This window comes from Pelmatolapia mariae, linkage group LG10_11 (assembly GCF_036321145.2).
Source record: "Pelmatolapia mariae isolate MD_Pm_ZW linkage group LG10_11, Pm_UMD_F_2, whole genome shotgun sequence".
NCBI classification, from domain to species: Eukaryota; Metazoa; Chordata; class Actinopteri; order Cichliformes; family Cichlidae; genus Pelmatolapia; species Pelmatolapia mariae.
In genome coordinates, this window is record NC_086236.1 from 48,530,983 (window position 1) to 48,551,872 (window position 20,890).

The 20,890-nt window shown below is 40.9% G+C and overlaps 1 protein-coding gene across 5 annotated transcripts; it reads right to left on the minus strand.

Moving 5' to 3' along the window:
* Positions 1-1,852: 1,852 nt before the first annotated feature.
* Positions 1,853-8,796, minus strand: LOC134637272 (sulfotransferase 2B1-like). 5 transcript variants are annotated; one of them, XR_010095099.1, is made up of 7 exons: positions 8,604-8,795; positions 4,897-5,105; positions 4,682-4,808; positions 4,367-4,461; positions 3,815-3,995; positions 3,546-3,735; positions 1,853-3,109 (listed from the first exon to the last, which is right to left on the minus strand). XR_010095099.1 is itself a non-coding variant. In XM_063487658.1 (7 exons), exons 1-7 carry the CDS (start codon positions 8,737-8,739, stop codon positions 3,025-3,027), a joined length of 936 nt encoding a protein of 311 aa, XP_063343728.1. In that variant the 5' UTR covers positions 8,740-8,796; the 3' UTR covers positions 1,853-3,024. The 5 variants fall into 5 exon arrangements, 3 of the variants coding, with proteins under 3 accessions (XP_063343728.1, XP_063343730.1, XP_063343729.1); XM_063487658.1 differs by having other exon boundaries at positions 3,633-3,735; positions 8,604-8,796; XM_063487660.1 differs by having other exon boundaries at positions 1,855-3,109; positions 3,633-3,713.
* Between the last annotated feature and the right edge of the window lie 12,094 nt (positions 8,797-20,890).

Below are 20,890 nucleotides of genomic sequence, written 5' to 3' on the forward strand. Positions count from 1 at the left end.
TATCGTAAAGCTCCGCAATTTAACATGGCCCAGGTGTGTAGTTGAAACTGACCAAAGATGAAGCTTATACGACCAAATCCCAAGGAGGAGTTCAAAAAAGTTCGAGGCATGGAAATGGCAAAATTAGAGCCAAAATGTCACGTTCACCTCTAAATTGCGGACTTCCTGTTGGGTTTGCGTCAATGGGCCCACTGACTTTTTTGTTCATCTTGGCATGATACACATGTGTGCCAGATTTCATACATGTAGCTCAAACGATGTGTTCGTAGGGCTGCATTTAACAACGCATAGGTGGCGCTCTAGAGCGATTTCCCAGTGCTCATATGTAAAACCATTAAAATACAAAATTTTTCACCAGACCTGGCATGTGTGCAAAATTTCAAGAGTTTTTGAGCATGTTAAAGCCCTCAAAAAGGCAATTCATTTCAATGAAAAATAATAATAATAAACGGAGCAGATACAATAGGGCCTTCGCACTCTCAGTGCTCGGGCCCTAATAATAATAATACAGAAAACACTCGGTCACTGACCCAGGACCATGAAAACTGTGTAGTGAGGTGGTTGTGACTTATATAATTGTCTGATTTTAGTTCATTCAAATTTGTATTTATCTAATTTATGTGCTTAACCCTTCAATGTTCCACATTTCAGCAGAGCTATCAATAAATGAACTTAACTTTGGAATGTTGTGTATGTTTGTCAAACGGTACATGTTTTGTCTTCACACGAGCTGTGTGGAAGAACCCCTTGTCTGCAAGTGCAGTAGATACTGAACTCGATTGTTTTGCTCTCCGCTGGTGATCGTGGAGGTCCCAAAGAACAACAAAAAGCCAAAGAAGCCTTAACCTAAAGTTGCTGTCACATTGTTTTCTACTTTGCCATGCCTGATGCCATATTAGAAAACATGTTACATGGGTTTAAATGTGAGGAATTGAAGGAACGTCGAATTGTGTTAGATTGTTAGGAGTGTATGTATCATTCTTGATCCAATCCTGCACAGATCCTGTTTGATCTGTTTAGTGTTGAACCATTGCATTTTATTTGTGTGTTTGTGTGAAATTTTAATAATAAATGTACAGTGTTGTGTTGTTTTTTGTTGTTGCTTGCTCTTTTGTTACTTGTAAAATTTAAGCGACATTTCATTTTGTATTTGAGTTTTTAAAATAAATGCTGTTAAAAATTAATATATTTTCAGAATAAATTATTAATTAATTAAACAAAATGTACAAATATGTTCATTTATCTTAAAACAGATACTTTTAAAAAAGCTAACTTTTCTCCACTGTTGTCTCCCATTTTACTGTTTTGTTGTTCAATAGTTTCTAAAAGGAATATGATTTGAATAACACTGAACAGTCTTGACAGGTACTTCAACTTCTGTTTTGTTATTAATACTGATCTAATCTAATCTAATAAAATCTGTGCACATTTGGCTCAAATTCGAGCTGGATCAGGTATTACGAGACTCCTCATCTGGTACTGATCTGGTGCATTATCAGTAGATGAAGTGCACGCTATGTGGTGCAAAGTCTGTAATCGCTCATGTACTGTTTAACTATATTTTTTGAGTTCCAGCTGTACTGAGCCTTTTCTTCATTTAGTCCAAAGTTGAGGTGAACAAAGAACAAGTGAGCAATCTAAAGTGTATTACACTTAAAGTAATAACAGTTGGTTTACATTAATAGCAATTCTAAATAAAAGCATCTCTGCTATGGCTGTGGAAAAGCCATCATCTCTCAGTTAAGGCTGAGACTACATCAGATTATAAATCCTTACACCAATTTTGTTTGCCTAAAAAGAAATGGTCCTGAAAAAAAATGTTTTTTTTTCGTTTCGTTTCATTTTTTTTAATTTTTTTTTTATCTGAAGCACTTTAACAACATATTTCAGTACATTCAGACAGATTTAGACCCCCAGACTTCCTGTGGAGTGTTTTCAGCTACCACACTTCTCGCACTATGGCAGCTGGGATAGGCTCTAACCAATCTGTGAACCTGAAGCAATTATAAGTTATAACGACATAATAATACTAAAATATGACATCCTACATAAGCAGGATGTGCTGACTCCACTAAGCTGAAGACACATAATGACAGGCTGTTTTGCATGATATCGGGGATATTTTTACTCCTCTTGCAAGGCATCATTTCTGTTAAATTATGAGTCAATATGAGTCACACATATACAAATAGGTGATAACCTGTATTTTATGATTAGAAAATACCAAAGTTACAGACATTAAGTATTCACATAGTACATTTTGGTGCATGAGTTTAGACTCACTGGGCAAATTATAATTTTTGATGACTTTTAAAGTTAAATCTGAAGTAGTTAATCCATTCCCAGAGGCAAAAAATAACATATTAAAATAATGAAGACGTAAATAATTATTAGAGATAAAATAAGTTAAAAAGTGCTTACTAAAAAAGACATGTTATGATCCAATGTTGTGTTTGTTTTATGTGTGACTCCTCCAACCAGAGGATGGCTGTGGGTTTCTTCCCCTTTTCTCTCTTAGGAGGTGGACACCTGGGCGTGCCTGCTGAGTAGCTGGGCGGAGTCTCTTCGTGTCCTTGGATTGGATAATTGGCTAATCACCTGCAGTATTTAACTACCAGATGGCAGCCACCTGGCCCCTCTCTCCTAACCTCCACCATTCAACCAAGAACCTGTGTGTTGATTCGTTGCAGTGTAGAGTTTCTTTGACAAAGTGATTAGCCAGTATAACCTTGTGTGTGTGTCTGGCGTTATTATGTCAATTTTGTAAATAGCTGTAAATAGATTTGTCAAGTAGCAATCGTACACTTTGTTCACCTTGTATATATCCTTCACTGCAGCAGCCTAGTAGGCGTGAGAAGCCATTTTTGTTGATTACGTTTTCTCCTGTTTTTCATTTAGGAAGTTAGGTAAGTGAATTTGTCTTTTGTTTAGTTTTCATTTTTGTGTAGGAAAGTGTAGGGACCATTAGGGAGTTTTGTTTGTTATTTTTGGCACTGCTCACTGCTGAAGCTAATAAATGGCTGCTTAGCACTTTAAAAGATACGACTGTTTGTGTTCTTGCTTTGGTGGAGCGGGAGTGGGCCAATTTCTTGTTGCGTTCAATAGACGCCTAGGAAAAGAACGTAACAGACAGATTTCAGCATATTATGTGAACTGGAAATAAAATAAAAACAGCAGTATAGAGGTATAAAAATCTCACTTTAATTTGTGAGGAATTCAAATGTTACAACAGTATTTTCTTGTGGGTAAATCAGCACAAATTGGACAATCTTTAATGTCCAGTGCTTGTGGCTTCAGATTTATATCAGGATACACTAAATATTTTGCCAAGCTAGTTTTATCTGTATCTATAAATAGTCTCCATTTAATTTAAAGCATGCCAGTCATGAGAACTTTAATGGACTCTGTAAGGCTTCTGAATCCTGGTTTAATTGGATTAGAAGACAGATGAATAAACGTTGCTATTTCTAATGCTATTTACTCATGTTCCTAATATTGAAACCATAAATAAATTTAAGAACATTGGCTCAGTTAGCATGAATTACTTTGTCTGAAATAACAGGCCAGGATTTTTGCCACTCCTGATCTCTATGGTGGTCAATCCAGGCTCCATGGCAGAGAGAAGCTCTCACCCTCCAGCTCTTTGGAAATCACAGAGGTGAATCGGGTCAGTTGCTCTGAGCTGAAGTGGTTTTTCCAGTCTCCAGCAATACCTGACAACAAAAACATGCCAAGCTGGAGTCACATAAGCATAAAAACACATTCTGGGAAGAAATCTAAAAATACACTTTTGATAGGAGATATGGAAACTCACCTTTTCTTAGAAAAGGAGACTTGTCACTGTCCATGTACACCTTGGGGATCAGACTGAAGTTGGACATGTTGTTGTTCTGCATGCTCTTGAAAGAACAATGCTCTGCTATCTTCTGAATGACTTCCTCAGTCAGATTACAGCTCAGAAAATCGGAGATACGCCTGAGTGATGCAGGCAGGTCCTGGAAGAAACACGCTTGGTATATTATGTGAAACAGTCGGTGTTTTTCAAATTTAGCTTTTAATGAAAACTCATTCTGAAGTCATTTTAAGATCATAGTTTGAAAGGTCAGGGATTTGAGTGATTTAAGTAACAGCTTCACATTTTTGGCAAGATAAAAAGTCTGGGTTTTATTAGTTGAATACTATATGTCCGAAAGTTAAAAGGAACTTTAAGTTTTTTTTAACAGCAAGAATGTTAAAATAACCTTTTCTGTTGGGAATGTTGCAGACATACCGACAACACAATGCTCAAAGATAAAGTGTTCTTTTATGGTTTCATTTCATGGAAAACAATGGAAGACGTTAACAAAATTTTTGGTAAGTGTTTTACCTGAACCATTTCTTCGTAGGTAATGTACATTATTCTGTCTCCTAGTTCGCTGTTTCTCCAGCTCTTTACATGGTCTGTCCATTTTCCAAACATCACTGCAAATAAGATAGAAATTGGCTAATCATTTACACAGCAAAAATTTCTGGCACAACTTCACCTGCTTCCACTATGACCCTGATGAAGGCCACAAGCCGAAACGCGTTAAAGTTGTTCTTCTTCCCCTCAAGTGTTGCTGGAGTTCCTGCTTTTTTAATCATTTACACATGCAACCACTCTTCTACTGGTGATAATAGAAGTGCAGATGTGATCTCTGACCTTTGCCCTCAAGAAATTTATCCATGAACTCATCAAAAGTTCCTGGATCCTCAAGGAAGCCGGCCATCTGGTGGAAGTAGTACGAAGACACCATGATGTCCTTTGGGTTCCTCATGACGTAGATCACCTACAGCAGCAAGAGTGCAAAAACACAACAAGTGTAAAGTCTCTTATATAATCAGGAATGAATTGGAGATATCACACAGAGTCATTACCTTTGCTTTGGAGGCACAGAAGGAAGGGGGCATGAGGTTGTATGGAAAATGTGAGACCAGTGCCCGTGGAGATGCCAGCTTATCCACCACCCGTGCCAGTTGTTTCTCTTCTAGCCATGGGACTCTCTCCCAGTTAGGAATGGTATGTATGGTGGTCAGATCCCCCCCATTCAGCACCAGTGGGAGGATCTCCTGCATCCAGATTGTACCTGAAGAAATAACAGTGAAATAACAGACACAATCTGTATTGGAAACTATGTCCGAGCTCAGGAACCCTTCTGAGAAACAATGCCATTGAACACAGTTTGTCATTGCACCACAACTTCAAAACAACATCCTGCCCTCCTACCCTCCAGATCCAGAAATGCTGTTGTCTTCTTTGAGGCTGACTTCATCTAAAAAAGACTTAAGTGAAAGATTTTCCAGAGGTTGACAAATCAAAATTTGAAAGGGTCGTCCAGATGATTCAACTTCTTTGACCAAGTATACGTAAAGCATGTGTACTTATACTTGATGTAAATGTACCCAGAGTACAAAAATAAAAAATAGCTCTTTGAAAAACATTTCTACCAGCTATTTTTGTGCTAAGCTAACTCAGCCTTATATTTGTTGCTGTTGCCTGCACTGTAGATGGGTGACTTTGCATCAACATGTAAACAGAAAAAATAATGTAGTCCAAGATTACAGTGGGATTCAGTAGGTGGGGGAATGCTAAGATCTGTTGGAGTGGTGGGCATAGGGACAATCACATAATCACATAAGAACAATTCCCAATGTGAGCTCCAGTAGATTTTTCTTTGAGTACATCTGCGATCAGCTAAGGTATGCTGCTGCTCTGAGATTCACTGTTGTTCATGGATTTAGCCAACAGAGATGCTAGATGAGCTATCATGGCTGATTTCCAACTGTTACAGAGTATGAAGTTACTATAAATGCCAAGCTCAGTGAGTGGATCACTACCTACTACTAATAAAATTCCCACCATCAGCTTAAATTGTCTGTTAAACTGACCATGAAGCCTATAGTCTGCTCTCTACGTCCTACAAGGTGCATTATTACAAACAGTAAGCCAACTTGTTTAGCCTTCTCTTAACTGGCTCTTCTTTGGCTCTCGGAGGAGGCAGACGCATCTTTCTCCCTCAAAGAGTTTCTCAGTCTTGTTCTCTAAAACCTAAAAAATTATGGATTTGATCAATTGGTCCCGTAACAGAATTGACACCCTGCTGGGCTTGGGAGAGCCCGATTGTCCTGCGGAGACGTTTGCTGCCGGATACTCTATGGTCGGTTGCGACGTGTGTCTGGCGACACTCTTGATGAAGGACATTGAACGACATCTACCAATTTGGAACCACGAGAACAGAGTTCGGGCTGATTGGAGCTGGCTTGGACCTGGCTTATCGAAGAACAAGAAGCAGCTACAGCTGTTCAAAATCCCATAATGCTGGTCGACATGATAGACGATTGGCAGGGCTGTGAGTACTCAGACTGTGTTTTGAACGCAATATGGATAAGATCTTGGAGAAGCTCATGGCTCTGCAATATGGAAAACATCTTGGAGAAGAACAATGTTAATTGAGATAATTGGTGACCGGTGATGGACATTAGACCAACTGTAAAAATTGGATGCAGTTGTTCGCACTAAACCCAAACATTCACCATCTTCACTTATGCGGCTATCCCACTGGTGCCAGCTGAAGGCCTGCCAAGGTTGAAGCTGACTGGAACAACAAATTCTTCCCATGATAACAGGATTGTTGTCAGAACTCTTTGTACCTCCTTCAAGGCCACCTGGGTCCACTAGAGACTGTTAACCTTTGCTTAACTGGGCATGGTGACACTTTCTCTCAGCTGAACACGGGATACACACACACGCACGAAACATGTACACTGATACTGATATGCCCTCACTATCACCCTCCCTTCCCCGAATCCAACACCTCCTGCTTACCTCCCATCCGATGTGGACACCGGATCAGCTGGAGGCGCAATCGAAGATTGCAGCGGTCCCAGATCAGCTGTACACACTGGAATACTGTCCCATGTTGCTTGTCTGTGTTTTATTGTGTTATGGTGTGTTGATATCTGTGCATTCCTGTATTATCCTTTTGTGTTACACATTCCCATGTTTTTTTTCCCTTGCTACCTAGCCTGACCTGTCTCTCCAATGTGATGTTTGTGTATTGTATGTACTGTCGACAAGGTCTGTCATCTTGGTTGTGGGCAACTGCAACTGACAAATAAAGGCTATCTCATCATCATCTCATCATCAACTGCATAGCATTTTCTTGCAACTGCTGAATGGGATACAGGGAGTATACTCCAGTTTGTTTGTTTTATAATAAATGAGGACATTATGTGTAAATTCTCAATTTCAAGCTCATCAAATGTCACTGAGCAGCCCTTACCCTTTAGAAATAACCACTTTTTCCCCTGCTGTCCTGTCTTACAGCTGAGTATGAAGTGGTGGGAATGAGAATCAACACCTCCAAGTTTGAGAAAGTTAGCAGAAATGACCTTTCTCTGAAGGGAGGCTGGTCTCTCCCTTAGAGATCGGGGCTCAGGGTAGAGCCGCTAGTCTTCCATATTGAAAGGAGCCAGTTGAAGTAGAATCTTCTACTATAAAATCATGCTGTAATAGCTGCAGTATGTGGTTTAGCATTACGTTGCTGAAATGTGCAAGACCTTCCCTGAAAAAGATATTGTCTGGACGGCAGTGTATGTTCCTATAAAACCTGTATATCCTTCTGAGACCAAGCCGGTTCATTTATGTGCTCTGTAGTGGATATTTGCTTTTGGTCTATATCGTATGACTTACTTGAGCTACCCTCCTAAGCCCTGATGTGCTCATTAGAGGAGTTCCCTCCTTTCCAATGGTGGGTGGTCTGTTTAGGCCAAAGAGGCAAGGAATCACAAAAAAGAGGCAGAAAATCACAGAAAAAAATAAACTAAAAGGCACTTTTCTGCTCTGAAGGTACCTTTCCAGATTGTGCAAGCACCCACTCCATAAACACAGATAGACCCCCACACCTTCAGAGATGCAGGCGTTAATTTGAGGAACATTTTTCTGAAACCATTCCACAACTTTAGAATGTTGTTTTGCAGAAAGGAACCACTGCCTAGCGTCATTTTTGAAAAAATCTGCCTCTCTTAGATGATCTTTTTATTCCAAGTCATGTTGCTGACCTGTCGCTAATTAATCAAATAAGTTTTGAAATGCTCCTCCATGTGATTGTTTTTAGTGTCACTTCCCTTTTCAGTGTTCTTTTGCCCAAATCTCAGCTTTTTTGAGATGTTTTGCTGCCATCAAAATAAATTTCTTAAATATACAGGAATAAATTCCTCTGTATATAAAATGCGGAAACTAAAGCTTATCAACAAAAGTAAATGACAGGGGATTTCTTTAGATCACCCTGCCGTTCTTTCTTTAGCCAAGACTCCTGAGGTAGAAAGCACAAACACACTGCAGTTTCTTTTACTCGCGAGGACGGTCACAGAAGCGCTCACACAGGAGACACTCATGGACTCGCGCCTTGTCACCGTCTGCGTTCTTTATTTATACAAGATTGTTCTGTGTGTGTGTGTGTGTGTGTGTGTGTGTGTGTGTGTGTGTGTGTGTGTGTGTGTACAAAGATAACGTTATTCAACAAAAACCATCACAGAGAACTAGAAAAACTTAAAAGTGACAACAGATATGAGAACAAACATACCTGACTTCGGATAAGTGATGGCAAACACATCAGTGTTTTCCACACAGAAATTTTGGGCGTACTCCAAGCTCTCCGCGGTGTGGGCCACCAGGGGCAGGAGGAGACCGTGGTACTTAATGTACTCAGTGGCAGACATGACAGTTCTCTGGATGAGTGAGTCTTCTGTACTGTTCTCTTATCCTTCGTTAGAGACTTTCTCCTGTTACGTAGTTAGTGGCCTTTCCCTTAGCACCTCCTTATTTAATAATCTAGTTGGCATGATTGGACCGTTTTCCCCCAAGTACGTATACCTTCCTGAAAGGGAACTTTGTATTCCAAACTGCTTTTTAATTTTAGAGGTTGAAGCCAAGACCTAATGACCACGGGTTGGTCTCAAGTAGTACATTGTCTTTTTATTCGATTACTCTTGGCTTTATGTGGTAAAACTGACTTAAAGAAAAATAAAACATAAACAACCTTATGCTGCAGACATTACTGACTGCAGCATAATGCTGGTCATAGGTTTTGAAATTTTGTTGGGTTGTAACTATCAAGTTACCGGAATGTTCTCCCTTTCTGTGTCTTGACATAAAGTTGGAGTGATTCCATGTTAGTGTCATGCCTGGCTTGATATGACTCACTGGAATTCACAACAGCAGCAAAGTAGCACTACAGTGTAAACACTACAGCGTTGTTCAGCAAGCTCATAAAAGCAAGTAGTGTGTGTGCATGTATTTATGTCTGTGTGACCATTGTGCCTTTTCAACAATGACAGCTTTATTGGACTCAAGGGACAACAAATAAGAGTGAGAGAAAAATTTGGGCCATGTGAGCTGAAGCAGCAGAAAAGTGGGTGAATACCATTCGTTTTGTACGTCCTCCTTTTTATTCAGTTTTTTCTCACTGAAGGACAATCCTGTCTGAAAATGGTAAAAATGGGCTCTTCTCCTTGATTACCTATTTGACATTTGATCTTTTTATTAGTATACTGGATCTGACTGATGTATTAATGGAAAAAGTTTCACACCAACACTTCTTTAGTTTGTAAAGAAATACAAGTTATCCTGCATTTGGAGTGAAAGTTCAGTAATGTGTTATTCTTTGCTTGTTCCAGATACAAATTTGATTACTTTCAGATTTTTGCAGCATTCCTGGCTGCTAACTCTTTGTAGAAGACTCACTGAAATACTTAAAATTTTAAAATTTCAACGCTGGAGCAACATTACCGCATCCAAAGTGGTTGTGTTTGCATGTGTACGTCTATAGTTGCGCGTGCATACATGTGATCATTCTATCTGTAAACGTAATAGATCAAAAGGTTTTCATTGAAATCTGATAGAATGGGTTTATGTTAACAATCCATTAAAATTTCCCTTAAATCCACCAAGTTCTTCTAGGTAAACTAAATTATTTATTAGTGAAAAACTCAGTAAACGCCTTAAAACTTAAAAACTTTGATTCATATAAGCGTGGTGTGTATTTTCAAAATACAGAAAGTAAAGTTTTAAATATTATAGGAGTTCTGTCTTTCATCCCAAAGACAGAATTCCTAAACACAAACTTAACAACGTAGTATATGCTGTACAGTGTAGTGAGGAATGCTCAGACCTCTACATTGAAGAGACCGAACAGCCACTTCCTAAACGCATGGCACAACATTGAAGAGCCACCTCGACGGGACAAGACTCGGCGGTCCATCTGCATCTAAAGGACCAAGGTCACTCCTTTGATGACACCAATGTTCACATTTTGGACAGAAGACAGATCGTTTGAAAGAGGAGTGAAAGAAGCCATCTATGTCCACTGTGAACGACCATCTTTGAACAGAGGTGGTGGGTTACCACACAAAACAGCAAAAAATGTGCATGCTCTTTGTGAGCTTGTTCCTAGCTTGTAACCAGCGCGCTCTGCTGTCAAGGGCGATCATTGGTTAATGGTAGTCATGTGACTGATGCAAGCTAGATTCTTTTATTTAGCAAGAGGGGCACAGGCAGGACTCCACACGTACATACTCTTGAGTAAATTGCCTGAAGAAAAGAGCACGTGGGGCATGTGCCTGTTGATAATGAAAGAAAGCCTCTGTTGAAAAAAATTATCTGAGAATTTTTTTTATTTTACTCTGACCATAGTCCCATCCACTAACAGGAGGCAGGGTTTATGACCTATCCTGCAGCCAGACACCAGGGGGCGATAGAGACGTTTTGGCTTCATTTTTGGGGAGCTGTTGCATCTCCATATTTTATTGTCAAAAACCATCACAGACAATTAGAAAGTACTGTATGCTTATAATGAGCTTGTGTATGAAAAAAGTAACTTCCTTACTATAACAATAGATATGACAGAGTTAGAGAGTCAGTTATTTTTGACTCCAAGGAATTAGGTTAAATTAACTTATCGCTATTCCGCTGATAGCACCACGGTCCTGGGTTTGAATCTAGACCTGTGCCTTTCTGTGTTTTGGGCTGTGACAGATTGAGTGTCTGCATTTTGTGAGAGAAACACACACTCATCAGTCTGCTACACTTTAACATTGTATGCAGATCCTGTTTCGATGTTTGACTGTCATCTAACAAATTTAAAATAAATAAAACACATTTCAAGTGAAAACATGATTTGGTGCAACATTTGTTGGATTTGGCTCATTTAAGACAGACAGTTGCTTTAGTCTATCCAATGTCCTGTGTGGGCTTCCAGCCACAAGCAACACCACAGAGCGCCCTCCTACCCCTGTGGTCTGACATGTAGGAATGTGTTTGTCTTTGTCTCCAAGATACAGTTCATCATAAAATGTTGCTGTAAGCACACCTGTATATGCTAACAGCTTCAAATCTGCATAGCTGTTGCATTTTAAGGTGAATATGTTTTCAAATAACCTTTTTTCTACAAAGCATAAAAAGGCAAGGCATTTTCAAGCTTTGACTTGCTCCATAAAGTTAGCAAAGGATTTTTATATCTAGTATCCTAGCTTTTTTTTCAGTCTACCATTGCAACATCCCAGGAGGATCAACTTGTGTGAGCTCGCCTGCTGACTAAAAGCTCCAGCTCTGTAATATATAAGTGGTGATTAGAGCACATTGAGTCACTATGTACACATAATGTACAGGCTTGAAAATCAGATTAGAGGAATGCAGAGTGGCTAAAGTAGCTTGATTCATTATGAGAGAAAAAAAAGCAACCCCGTTACAGTAGGTGGGGGAATGCTAAGATCTGTTGGAGTGGTGGGCATAGGGACAATCACATAATCACATAAGAACAATTCCCAATGTGAGCTCCAGTAGATTTTTCTTTGAGTACATCTGCGATCAGCTAAGGTATGCTGCTGCTCTGAGATTCACTGTTGTTCATGGATTTAGCCAACAGAGATGCTAGATGAGCTATCATGGCTGATTTCCAACTGTTACAGAGTATGAAGTTACTATAAATGCCAAGCTCAGTGAGTGGATCACTACCTACTACTAATAAAATTCCCACCATCAGCTTAAATTGTCTGTTAAACTGACCATGAAGCCTATAGTCTGCTCTCTACGTCCTACAAGGTGCATTATTACAAACAGTAAGCCAACTTGTTTAGCCTTCTCTTAACTGGCTCTTCTTTGGCTCTCGGAGGAGGCAGACGCATCTTTCTCCCTCAAAGAGTTTCTCAGTCTTGTTCTCTAAAACCTAAAAAATTATGGATTTGATCAATTGGTCCCGTAACAGAATTGACACCCTGCTGGGCTTGGGAGAGCCCGATTGTCCTGCGGAGACGTTTGCTGCCGGATACTCTATGGTCGGTTGCGACGTGTGTCTGGCGACACTCTTGATGAAGGACATTGAACGACATCTACCAATTTGGAACCACGAGAACAGAGTTCGGGCTGATTGGAGCTGGCTTGGACCTGGCTTATCGAAGAACAAGAAGCAGCTACAGCTGTTCAAAATCCCATAATGCTGGTCGACATGATAGACGATTGGCAGGGCTGTGAGTACTCAGACTGTGTTTTGAACGCAATATGGATAAGATCTTGGAGAAGCTCATGGCTCTGCAATATGGAAAACATCTTGGAGAAGAACAATGTTAATTGAGATAATTGGTGACCGGTGATGGACATTAGACCAACTGTAAAAATTGGATGCAGTTGTTCGCACTAAACCCAAACATTCACCATCTTCACTTATGCGGCTATCCCACTGGTGCCAGCTGAAGGCCTGCCAAGGTTGAAGCTGACTGGAACAACAAATTCTTCCCATGATAACAGGATTGTTGTCAGAACTCTTTGTACCTCCTTCAAGGCCACCTGGGTCCACTAGAGACTGTTAACCTTTGCTTAACTGGGCATGGTGACACTTTCTCTCAGCTGAACACGGGATACACACACACGCACGAAACATGTACACTGATACTGATATGCCCTCACTATCACCCTCCCTTCCCCGAATCCAACACCTCCTGCTTACCTCCCATCCGATGTGGACACCGGATCAGCTGGAGGCGCAATCGAAGATTGCAGCGGTCCCAGATCAGCTGTACACACTGGAATACTGTCCCATGTTGCTTGTCTGTGTTTTATTGTGTTATGGTGTGTTGATATCTGTGCATTCCTGTATTATCCTTTTGTGTTACACATTCCCATGTTTTTTTTCCCTTGCTACCTAGCCTGACCTGTCTCTCCAATGTGATGTTTGTGTATTGTATGTACTGTCGACAAGGTCTGTCATCTTGGTTGTGGGCAACTGCAACTGACAAATAAAGGCTATCTCATCATCATCTCATCATCAACTGCATAGCATTTTCTTGCAACTGCTGAATGGGATACAGGGAGTATACTCCAGTTTGTTTGTTTTATAACAAATGAGGACATTATGTGTAAATTCTCAATTTCAAGCTCATCAAATGTCACTGAGCAGCCCTTACCTTTAGAAATAACCACTTTTTCCCCTGCTGTCCTGTCTTACAGCTGAGTATGAAGTGGTGGGAATGAGAATCAACACCTCCAAGTTTGAGAAAGTTAGCAGAAATGACCTTTCTCTGAAGGGAGGCTGGTCTCTCCCTTAGAGATCGGGGCTCAGGGTAGAGCCGCTAGTCTTCCGTATTGAAAGGAGCCAGTTGAAGTAGAATCTTCTACTATAAAATCATGCTGTAATAGCTGCAGTATGTGGTTTAGCATTACGTTGCTGAAATGTGCAAGACCTTCCCTGAAAAAGATATTGTCTGGACGGCAGTGTATGTTCCTATAAAACCTGTATATCCTTCTGAGACCAAGCCGGTTCATTTATGTGCTCTGTAGTGGATATTTGCTTTTGGTCTATATCGTATGACTTACTTGAGCTACCCTCCTAAGCCCTGATGTGCTCATTAGAGGAGTTCCCTCCTTTCCAATGGTGGGTGGTCTGTTTAGGCCAAAGAGGCAAGGAATCACAAAAAAGAGGCAGAAAATCACAGAAAAAAATAAACTAAAAGGCACTTTTCTGCTCTGAAGGTACCTTTCCAGATTGTGCAAGCACCCACTCCATAAACACAGATAGACCCCCACACCTTCAGAGATGCAGGCGTTAATTTGAGGAACATTTTTCTGAAACCATTCCACAACTTTAGAATGTTGTTTTGCAGAAAGGAACCACTGCCTAGCGTCATTTTTGAAAAAATCTGCCTCTCTTAGATGATCTTTTTATTCCAAGTCATGTTGCTGACCTGTCGCTAATTAATCAAATAAGTTTTGAAATGCTCCTCCATGTGATTGTTTTTAGTGTCACTTCCCTTTTCAGTGTTCTTTTGCCCAAATCTCAGCTTTTTTGAGATGTTTTGCTGCCATCAAAATAAATTTCTTAAATATACAGGAATAAATTCCTCTGTATATAAAATGCGGAAACTAAAGCTTATCAACAAAAGTAAATGACAGGGGATTTCTTTAGATCACCCTGCCGTTCTTTCTTTAGCCAAGACTCCTGAGGTAGAAAGCACAAACACACTCTCTCCCAGTTAGGAATGGTATGTATGGGGGTCAGATCCCCCCCATTCAGCACCAGTGGGAGGATCTCCTGCATCCAGATTGTACCTGAAGAAATAACAGTGAAATAACAGACACAATCTGTATTGGAAACTATGTCCGAGCTCAGGAACCCTTCTGAGAAACAATGCCATTGAACACAGTTTGTCATTGCACCACAACTTCAAAACAACATCCTGCCCTCCTACCCTCCAGATCCAGAAATGCTGTTGTCTTCTTTGAGGCTGACTTCATCTAAAAAAGACTTAAGTGAAAGATTTTCCAGAGGTTGACAAATCAAAATTTGAAAGGGTCGTCCAGATGATTCAACTTCTTTGACCAAGTATACGTAAAGCATGTGTACTTATACTTGATGTAAATGTACCCAGAGTACAAAAATAAAAAATAGCTCTTTGAAAAACATTTCTACCAGCTATTTTTGTGCTAAGCTAACTCAGCCTTATATTTGTTGCTGTTGCCTGCACTGTAGATGGGTGACTTTGCATCAACATGTAAACAGAAAAAATAATGTAGTCCAAGATTACAGTGGGATTCAGTAGGTGGGGGAATGCTAAGATCTGTTGGAGTGGTGGGCATAGGGACAATCACATAATCACATAAGAACAATTCCCAATGTGAGCTCCAGTAGATTTTTCTTTGAGTACATCTGCGATCAGCTAAGGTATGCTGCTGCTCTGAGATTCACTGTTGTTCATGGATTTAGCCAACAGAGATGCTAGATGAGCTATCATGGCTGATTTCCAACTGTTACAGAGTATGAAGTTACTATAAATGCCAAGCTCAGTGAGTGGATCACTACCTACTACTAATAAAATTCCCACCATCAGCTTAAATTGTCTGTTAAACTGACCATGAAGCCTATAGTCTGCTCTCTACGTCCTACAAGGTGCATTATTACAAACAGTAAGCCAACTTGTTTAGCCTTCTCTTAACTGGCTCTTCTTTGGCTCTCGGAGGAGGCAGACGCATCTTTCTCCCTCAAAGAGTTTCTCAGTCTTGTTCTCTAAAACCTAAAAAATTATGGATTTGATCAATTGGTCCCGTAACAGAATTGACACCCTGCTGGGCTTGGGAGAGCCCGATTGTCCTGCGGAGACGTTTGCTGCCGGATACTCTATGGTCGGTTGCGACGTGTGTCTGGCGACACTCTTGATGAAGGACATTGAACGACATCTACCAATTTGGAACCACGAGAACAGAGTTCGGGCTGATTGGAGCTGGCTTGGACCTGGCTTATCGAAGAACAAGAAGCAGCTACAGCTGTTCAAAATCCCATAATGCTGGTCGACATGATAGACGATTGGCAGGGCTGTGAGTACTCAGACTGTGTTTTGAACGCAATATGGATAAGATCTTGGAGAAGCTCATGGCTCTGCAATATGGAAAACATCTTGGAGAAGAACAATGTTAATTGAGATAATTGGTGACCGGTGATGGACATTAGACCAACTGTAAAAATTGGATGCAGTTGTTCGCACTAAACCCAAACATTCACCATCTTCACTTATGCGGCTATCCCACTGGTGCCAGCTGAAGGCCTGCCAAGGTTGAAGCTGACTGGAACAACAAATTCTTCCCATGATAACAGGATTGTTGTCAGAACTCTTTGTACCTCCTTCAAGGCCACCTGGGTCCACTAGAGACTGTTAACCTTTGCTTAACTGGGCATGGTGACACTTTCTCTCAGCTGAACACGGGATACACACACACGCACGAAACATGTACACTGATACTGATATGCCCTCACTATCACCCTCCCTTCCCCGAATCCAACACCTCCTGCTTACCTCCCATCCGATGTGGACACCGGATCAGCTGGAGGCGCAATCGAAGATTGCAGCGGTCCCAGATCAGCTGTACACACTGGAATACTGTCCCATGTTGCTTGTCTGTGTTTTATTGTGTTATGGTGTGTTGATATCTGTGCATTCCTGTATTATCCTTTTGTGTTACACATTCCCATGTTTTTTTTCCCTTGCTACCTAGCCTGACCTGTCTCTCCAATGTGATGTTTGTGTATTGTATGTACTGTCGACAAGGTCTGTCATCTTGGTTGTGGGCAACTGCAACTGACAAATAAAGGCTATCTCATCATCATCTCATCATCAACTGCATAGCATTTTCTTGCAACTGCTGAATGGGATACAGGGAGTATACTCCAGTTTGTTTGTTTTATAACAAATGAGGACATTATGTGTAAATTCTCAATTTCAAGCTCATCAAATGTCACTGAGCAGCCCTTACCTTTAGAAATAACCACTTTTTCCCCTGCTGTCCTGTCTTACAGCTGAGTATGAAGTGGTGGGAATGAGAATCAACACCTCCAAGTTTGAGAAAGTTAGCAGAAATGACCTTTCTCTGAAGGGAGGCTGGTCTCTCCCTTAGAGATCGGGGCTCAGGGTAGAGCCGCTAGTCTTCCGTATTGAAAGGAGCCAGTTGAAGTAGAATCTTCTACTATAAAATCATGCTGTAATAGCTGCAGTATGTGGTTTAGCATTACGTTGCTGAAATGTGCAAGACCTTCCCTGAAAAAGATATTGTCTGGACGGCAGTGTATGTTCCTATAAAACCTGTATATCCTTCTGAGACCAAGCCGGTTCATTTATGTGCTCTGTAGTGGATATTTGCTTTTGGTCTATATCGTATGACTTACTTGAGCTACCCTCCTAAGCCCTGATGTGCTCATTAGAGGAGTTCCCTCCTTTCCAATGGTGGGTGGTCTGTTTAGGCCAAAGAGGCAAGGAATCACAAAAAAGAGGCAGAAAATCACAGAAAAAAATAAACTAAAAGGCACTTTTCTGCTCTGAAGGTACCTTTCCAGATTGTGCAAGCACCCACTCCATAAACACAGATAGACCCCCACACCTTCAGAGATGCAGGCGTTAATTTGAGGAACATTTTTCTGAAACCATTCCACAACTTTAGAATGTTGTTTTGCAGAAAGGAACCACTGCCTAGCGTCATTTTTGAAAAAATCTGCCTCTCTTAGATGATCTTTTTATTCCAAGTCATGTTGCTGACCTGTCGCTAATTAATCAAATAAGTTTTGAAATGCTCCTCCATGTGATTGTTTTTAGTGTCACTTCCCTTTTCAGTGTTCTTTTGCCCAAATCTCAGCTTTTTTGAGATGTTTTGCTGCCATCAAAATAAATTTCTTAAATATACAGGAATAAATTCCTCTGTATATAAAATGCGGAAACTAAAGCTTATCAACAAAAGTAAATGACAGGGGATTTCTTTAGATCACCCTGCCGTTCTTTCTTTAGCCAAGACTCCTGAGGTAGAAAGCACAAACACACTCTCTCCCAGTTAGGAATGGTATGTATGGGGGTCAGATCCCCCCCATTCAGCACCAGTGGGAGGATCTCCTGCATCCAGATTGTACCTGAAGAAATAACAGTGAAATAACAGACACAATCTGTATTGGAAACTATGTCCGAGCTCAGGAACCCTTCTGAGAAACAATGCCATTGAACACAGTTTGTCATTGCACCACAACTTCAAAACAACATCCTGCCCTCCTACCCTCCAGATCCAGAAATGCTGTTGTCTTCTTTGAGGCTGACTTCATCTAAAAAAGACTTAAGTGAAAGATTTTCCAGAGGTTGACAAATCAAAATTTGAAAGGGTCGTCCAGATGATTCAACTTCTTTGACCAAGTATACGTAAAGCATGTGTACTTATACTTGATGTAAATGTACCCAGAGTACAAAAATAAAAAATAGCTCTTTGAAAAACATTTCTACCAGCTATTTTTGTGCTAAGCTAACTCAGCCTTATATTTGTTGCTGTTGCCTGCACTGTAGATGGGTGACTTTGCATCAACATGTAAACAGAAAAAATAATGTAGTCCAAGATTACAGTGGGATTCAGTAGGTGGGGGAATGCTAAGATCTGTTGGAGTGGTGGGCATAGGGACAATCACATAATCACATAAGAACAATTCCCAATGTGAGCTCCAGTAGATTTTTCTTTGAGTACATCTGCGATCAGCTAAGGTATGCTGCTGCTCTGAGATTCACTGTTGTTCATGGATTTAGCCAACAGAGATGCTAGATGAGCTATCATGGCTGATTTCCAACTGTTACAGAGTATGAAGTTACTATAAATGCCAAGCTCAGTGAGTGGATCACTACCTACTACTAATAAAATTCCCACCATCAGCTTAAATTGTCTGTTAAACTGACCATGAAGCCTATAGTCTGCTCTCTACGTCCTACAAGGTGCATTATTACAAACAGTAAGCCAACTTGTTTAGCCTTCTCTTAACTGGCTCTTCTTTGGCTCTCGGAGGAGGCAGACGCATCTTTCTCCCTCAAAGAGTTTCTCAGTCTTGTTCTCTAAAACCTAAAAAATTATGGATTTGATCAATTGGTCCCGTAACAGAATTGACACCCTGCTGGGCTTGGGAGAGCCCGATTGTCCTGCGGAGACGTTTGCTGCCGGATACTCTATGGTCGGTTGCGACGTGTGTCTGGCGACACTCTTGATGAAGGACATTGAACGACATCTACCAATTTGGAACCACGAGAACAGAGTTCGGGCTGATTGGAGCTGGCTTGGACCTGGCTTATCGAAGAACAAGAAGCAGCTACAGCTGTTCAAAATCCCATAATGCTGGTCGACATGATAGACGATTGGCAGGGCTGTGAGTACTCAGACTGTGTTTTGAACGCAATATGGATAAGATCTTGGAGAAGCTCATGGCTCTGCAATATGGAAAACATCTTGGAGAAGAACAATGTTAATTGAGATAATTGGTGACCGGTGATGGACATTAGACCAACTGTAAAAATTGGATGCAGTTGTTCGCACTAAACCCAAACATTCACCATCTTCACTTATGCGGCTATCCCACTGGTGCCAGCTGAAGGCCTGCCAAGGTTGAAGCTGACTGGAACAACAAATTCTTCCCATGATAACAGGATTGTTGTCAGAACTCTTTGTACCTCCTTCAAGGCCACCTGGGTCCACTAGAGACTGTTAACCTTTGCTTAACTGGGCATGGTGACACTTTCTCTCAGCTGAACACGGGATACACACACACGCACGAAACATGTACACTGATACTGATATGCCCTCACTATCACCCTCCCTTCCCCGAATCCAACACCTCCTGCTTACCTCCCATCCGATGTGGACACCGGATCAGCTGGAGGCGCAATCGAAGATTGCAGCGGTCCCAGATCAGCTGTACACACTGGAATACTGTCCCATGTTGCTTGTCTGTGTTTTATTGTGTTATGGTGTGTTGATATCTGTGCATTCCTGTATTATCCTTTTGTGTTACACATTCCCATGTTTTTTTTCCCTTGCTACCTAGCCTGACCTGTCTCTCCAATGTGATGTTTGTGTATTGTATGTACTGTCGACAAGGTCTGTCATCTTGGTTGTGGGCAACTGCAACTGACAAATAAAGGCTATCTCATCATCATCTCATCATCAACTGCATAGCATTTTCTTGCAACTGCTGAATGGGATACAGGGAGTATACTCCAGTTTGTTTGTTTTATAACAAATGAGGACATTATGTGTAAATTCTCAATTTCAAGCTCATCAAATGTCACTGAGCAGCCCTTACCTTTAGAAATAACCACTTTTTCCCCTGCTGTCCTGTCTTACAGCTGAGTATGAAGTGGTGGGAATGAGAATCAACACCTCCAAGTTTGAGAAAGTTAGCAGAAATGACCTTTCTCTGAAGGGAGGCTGGTCTCTCCCTTAGAGATCGGGGCTCAGGGTAGAGCCGCTAGTCTTCCGTATTGAAAGGAGCCAGTTGAAGTAGAATCTTCTACTATAAAATCATGCTGTAATAGCTGCAGTATGTGGTTTAGCATTACGTTGCTGAAATGTGCAAGACCTTCCCTGAAAAAGATATTGTCTGGACGGCAGTGTATGTTCCTATAAAACCTGTATATCCTTCTGAGACCAAGCCGGTTCATTTATGTGCTCTGTAGTGGATATTTGCTTTTGGTCTATATCGTATGACTTACTTGAGCTACCCTCCTAAGCCCTGATGTGCTCATTAGAGGAGTTCCCTCCTTTCCAATGGTGGGTGGTCTGTTTAGGCCAAAGAGGCAAGGAATCACAAAAAAGAGGCAGAAAATCACAGAAAAAAATAAACTAAAAGGCACTTTTCTGCTCTGAAGGTACCTTTCCAGATTGTGCAAGCACCCACTCCATAAACACAGATAGACCCCCACACCTTCAGAGATGCAGGCGTTAATTTGAGGAACATTTTTCTGAAACCATTCCACAACTTTAGAATGTTGTTTTGCAGAAAGGAACCACTGCCTAGCGTCATTTTTGAAAAAATCTGCCTCT

What these genes read in the sequence shown, in the direction of transcription:
- LOC134637272 (XM_063487658.1), bottom strand. Translation starts at nt 8,739, where the DNA reads ATGTCTGCCACTGAGTACATTAAGTACCACGGTCTCCTCCTGCCCCTG. An exon ending in CCTACGAAGAAATGGTTCAG is followed by an intron (nt 3,996 to 4,366) that starts GTAAAACACTTA and finishes TGTTTCTTCCAG; the next exon opens with GACCTGCCTGCATCACTCAG. An exon ending in GTCTCCTTTTCTAAGAAAAG is followed by an intron (nt 3,736 to 3,814) that starts GTGAGTTTCCAT and finishes ATGTGACTCCAG; the next exon opens with CTTGGCATGTTTTTGTTGTC.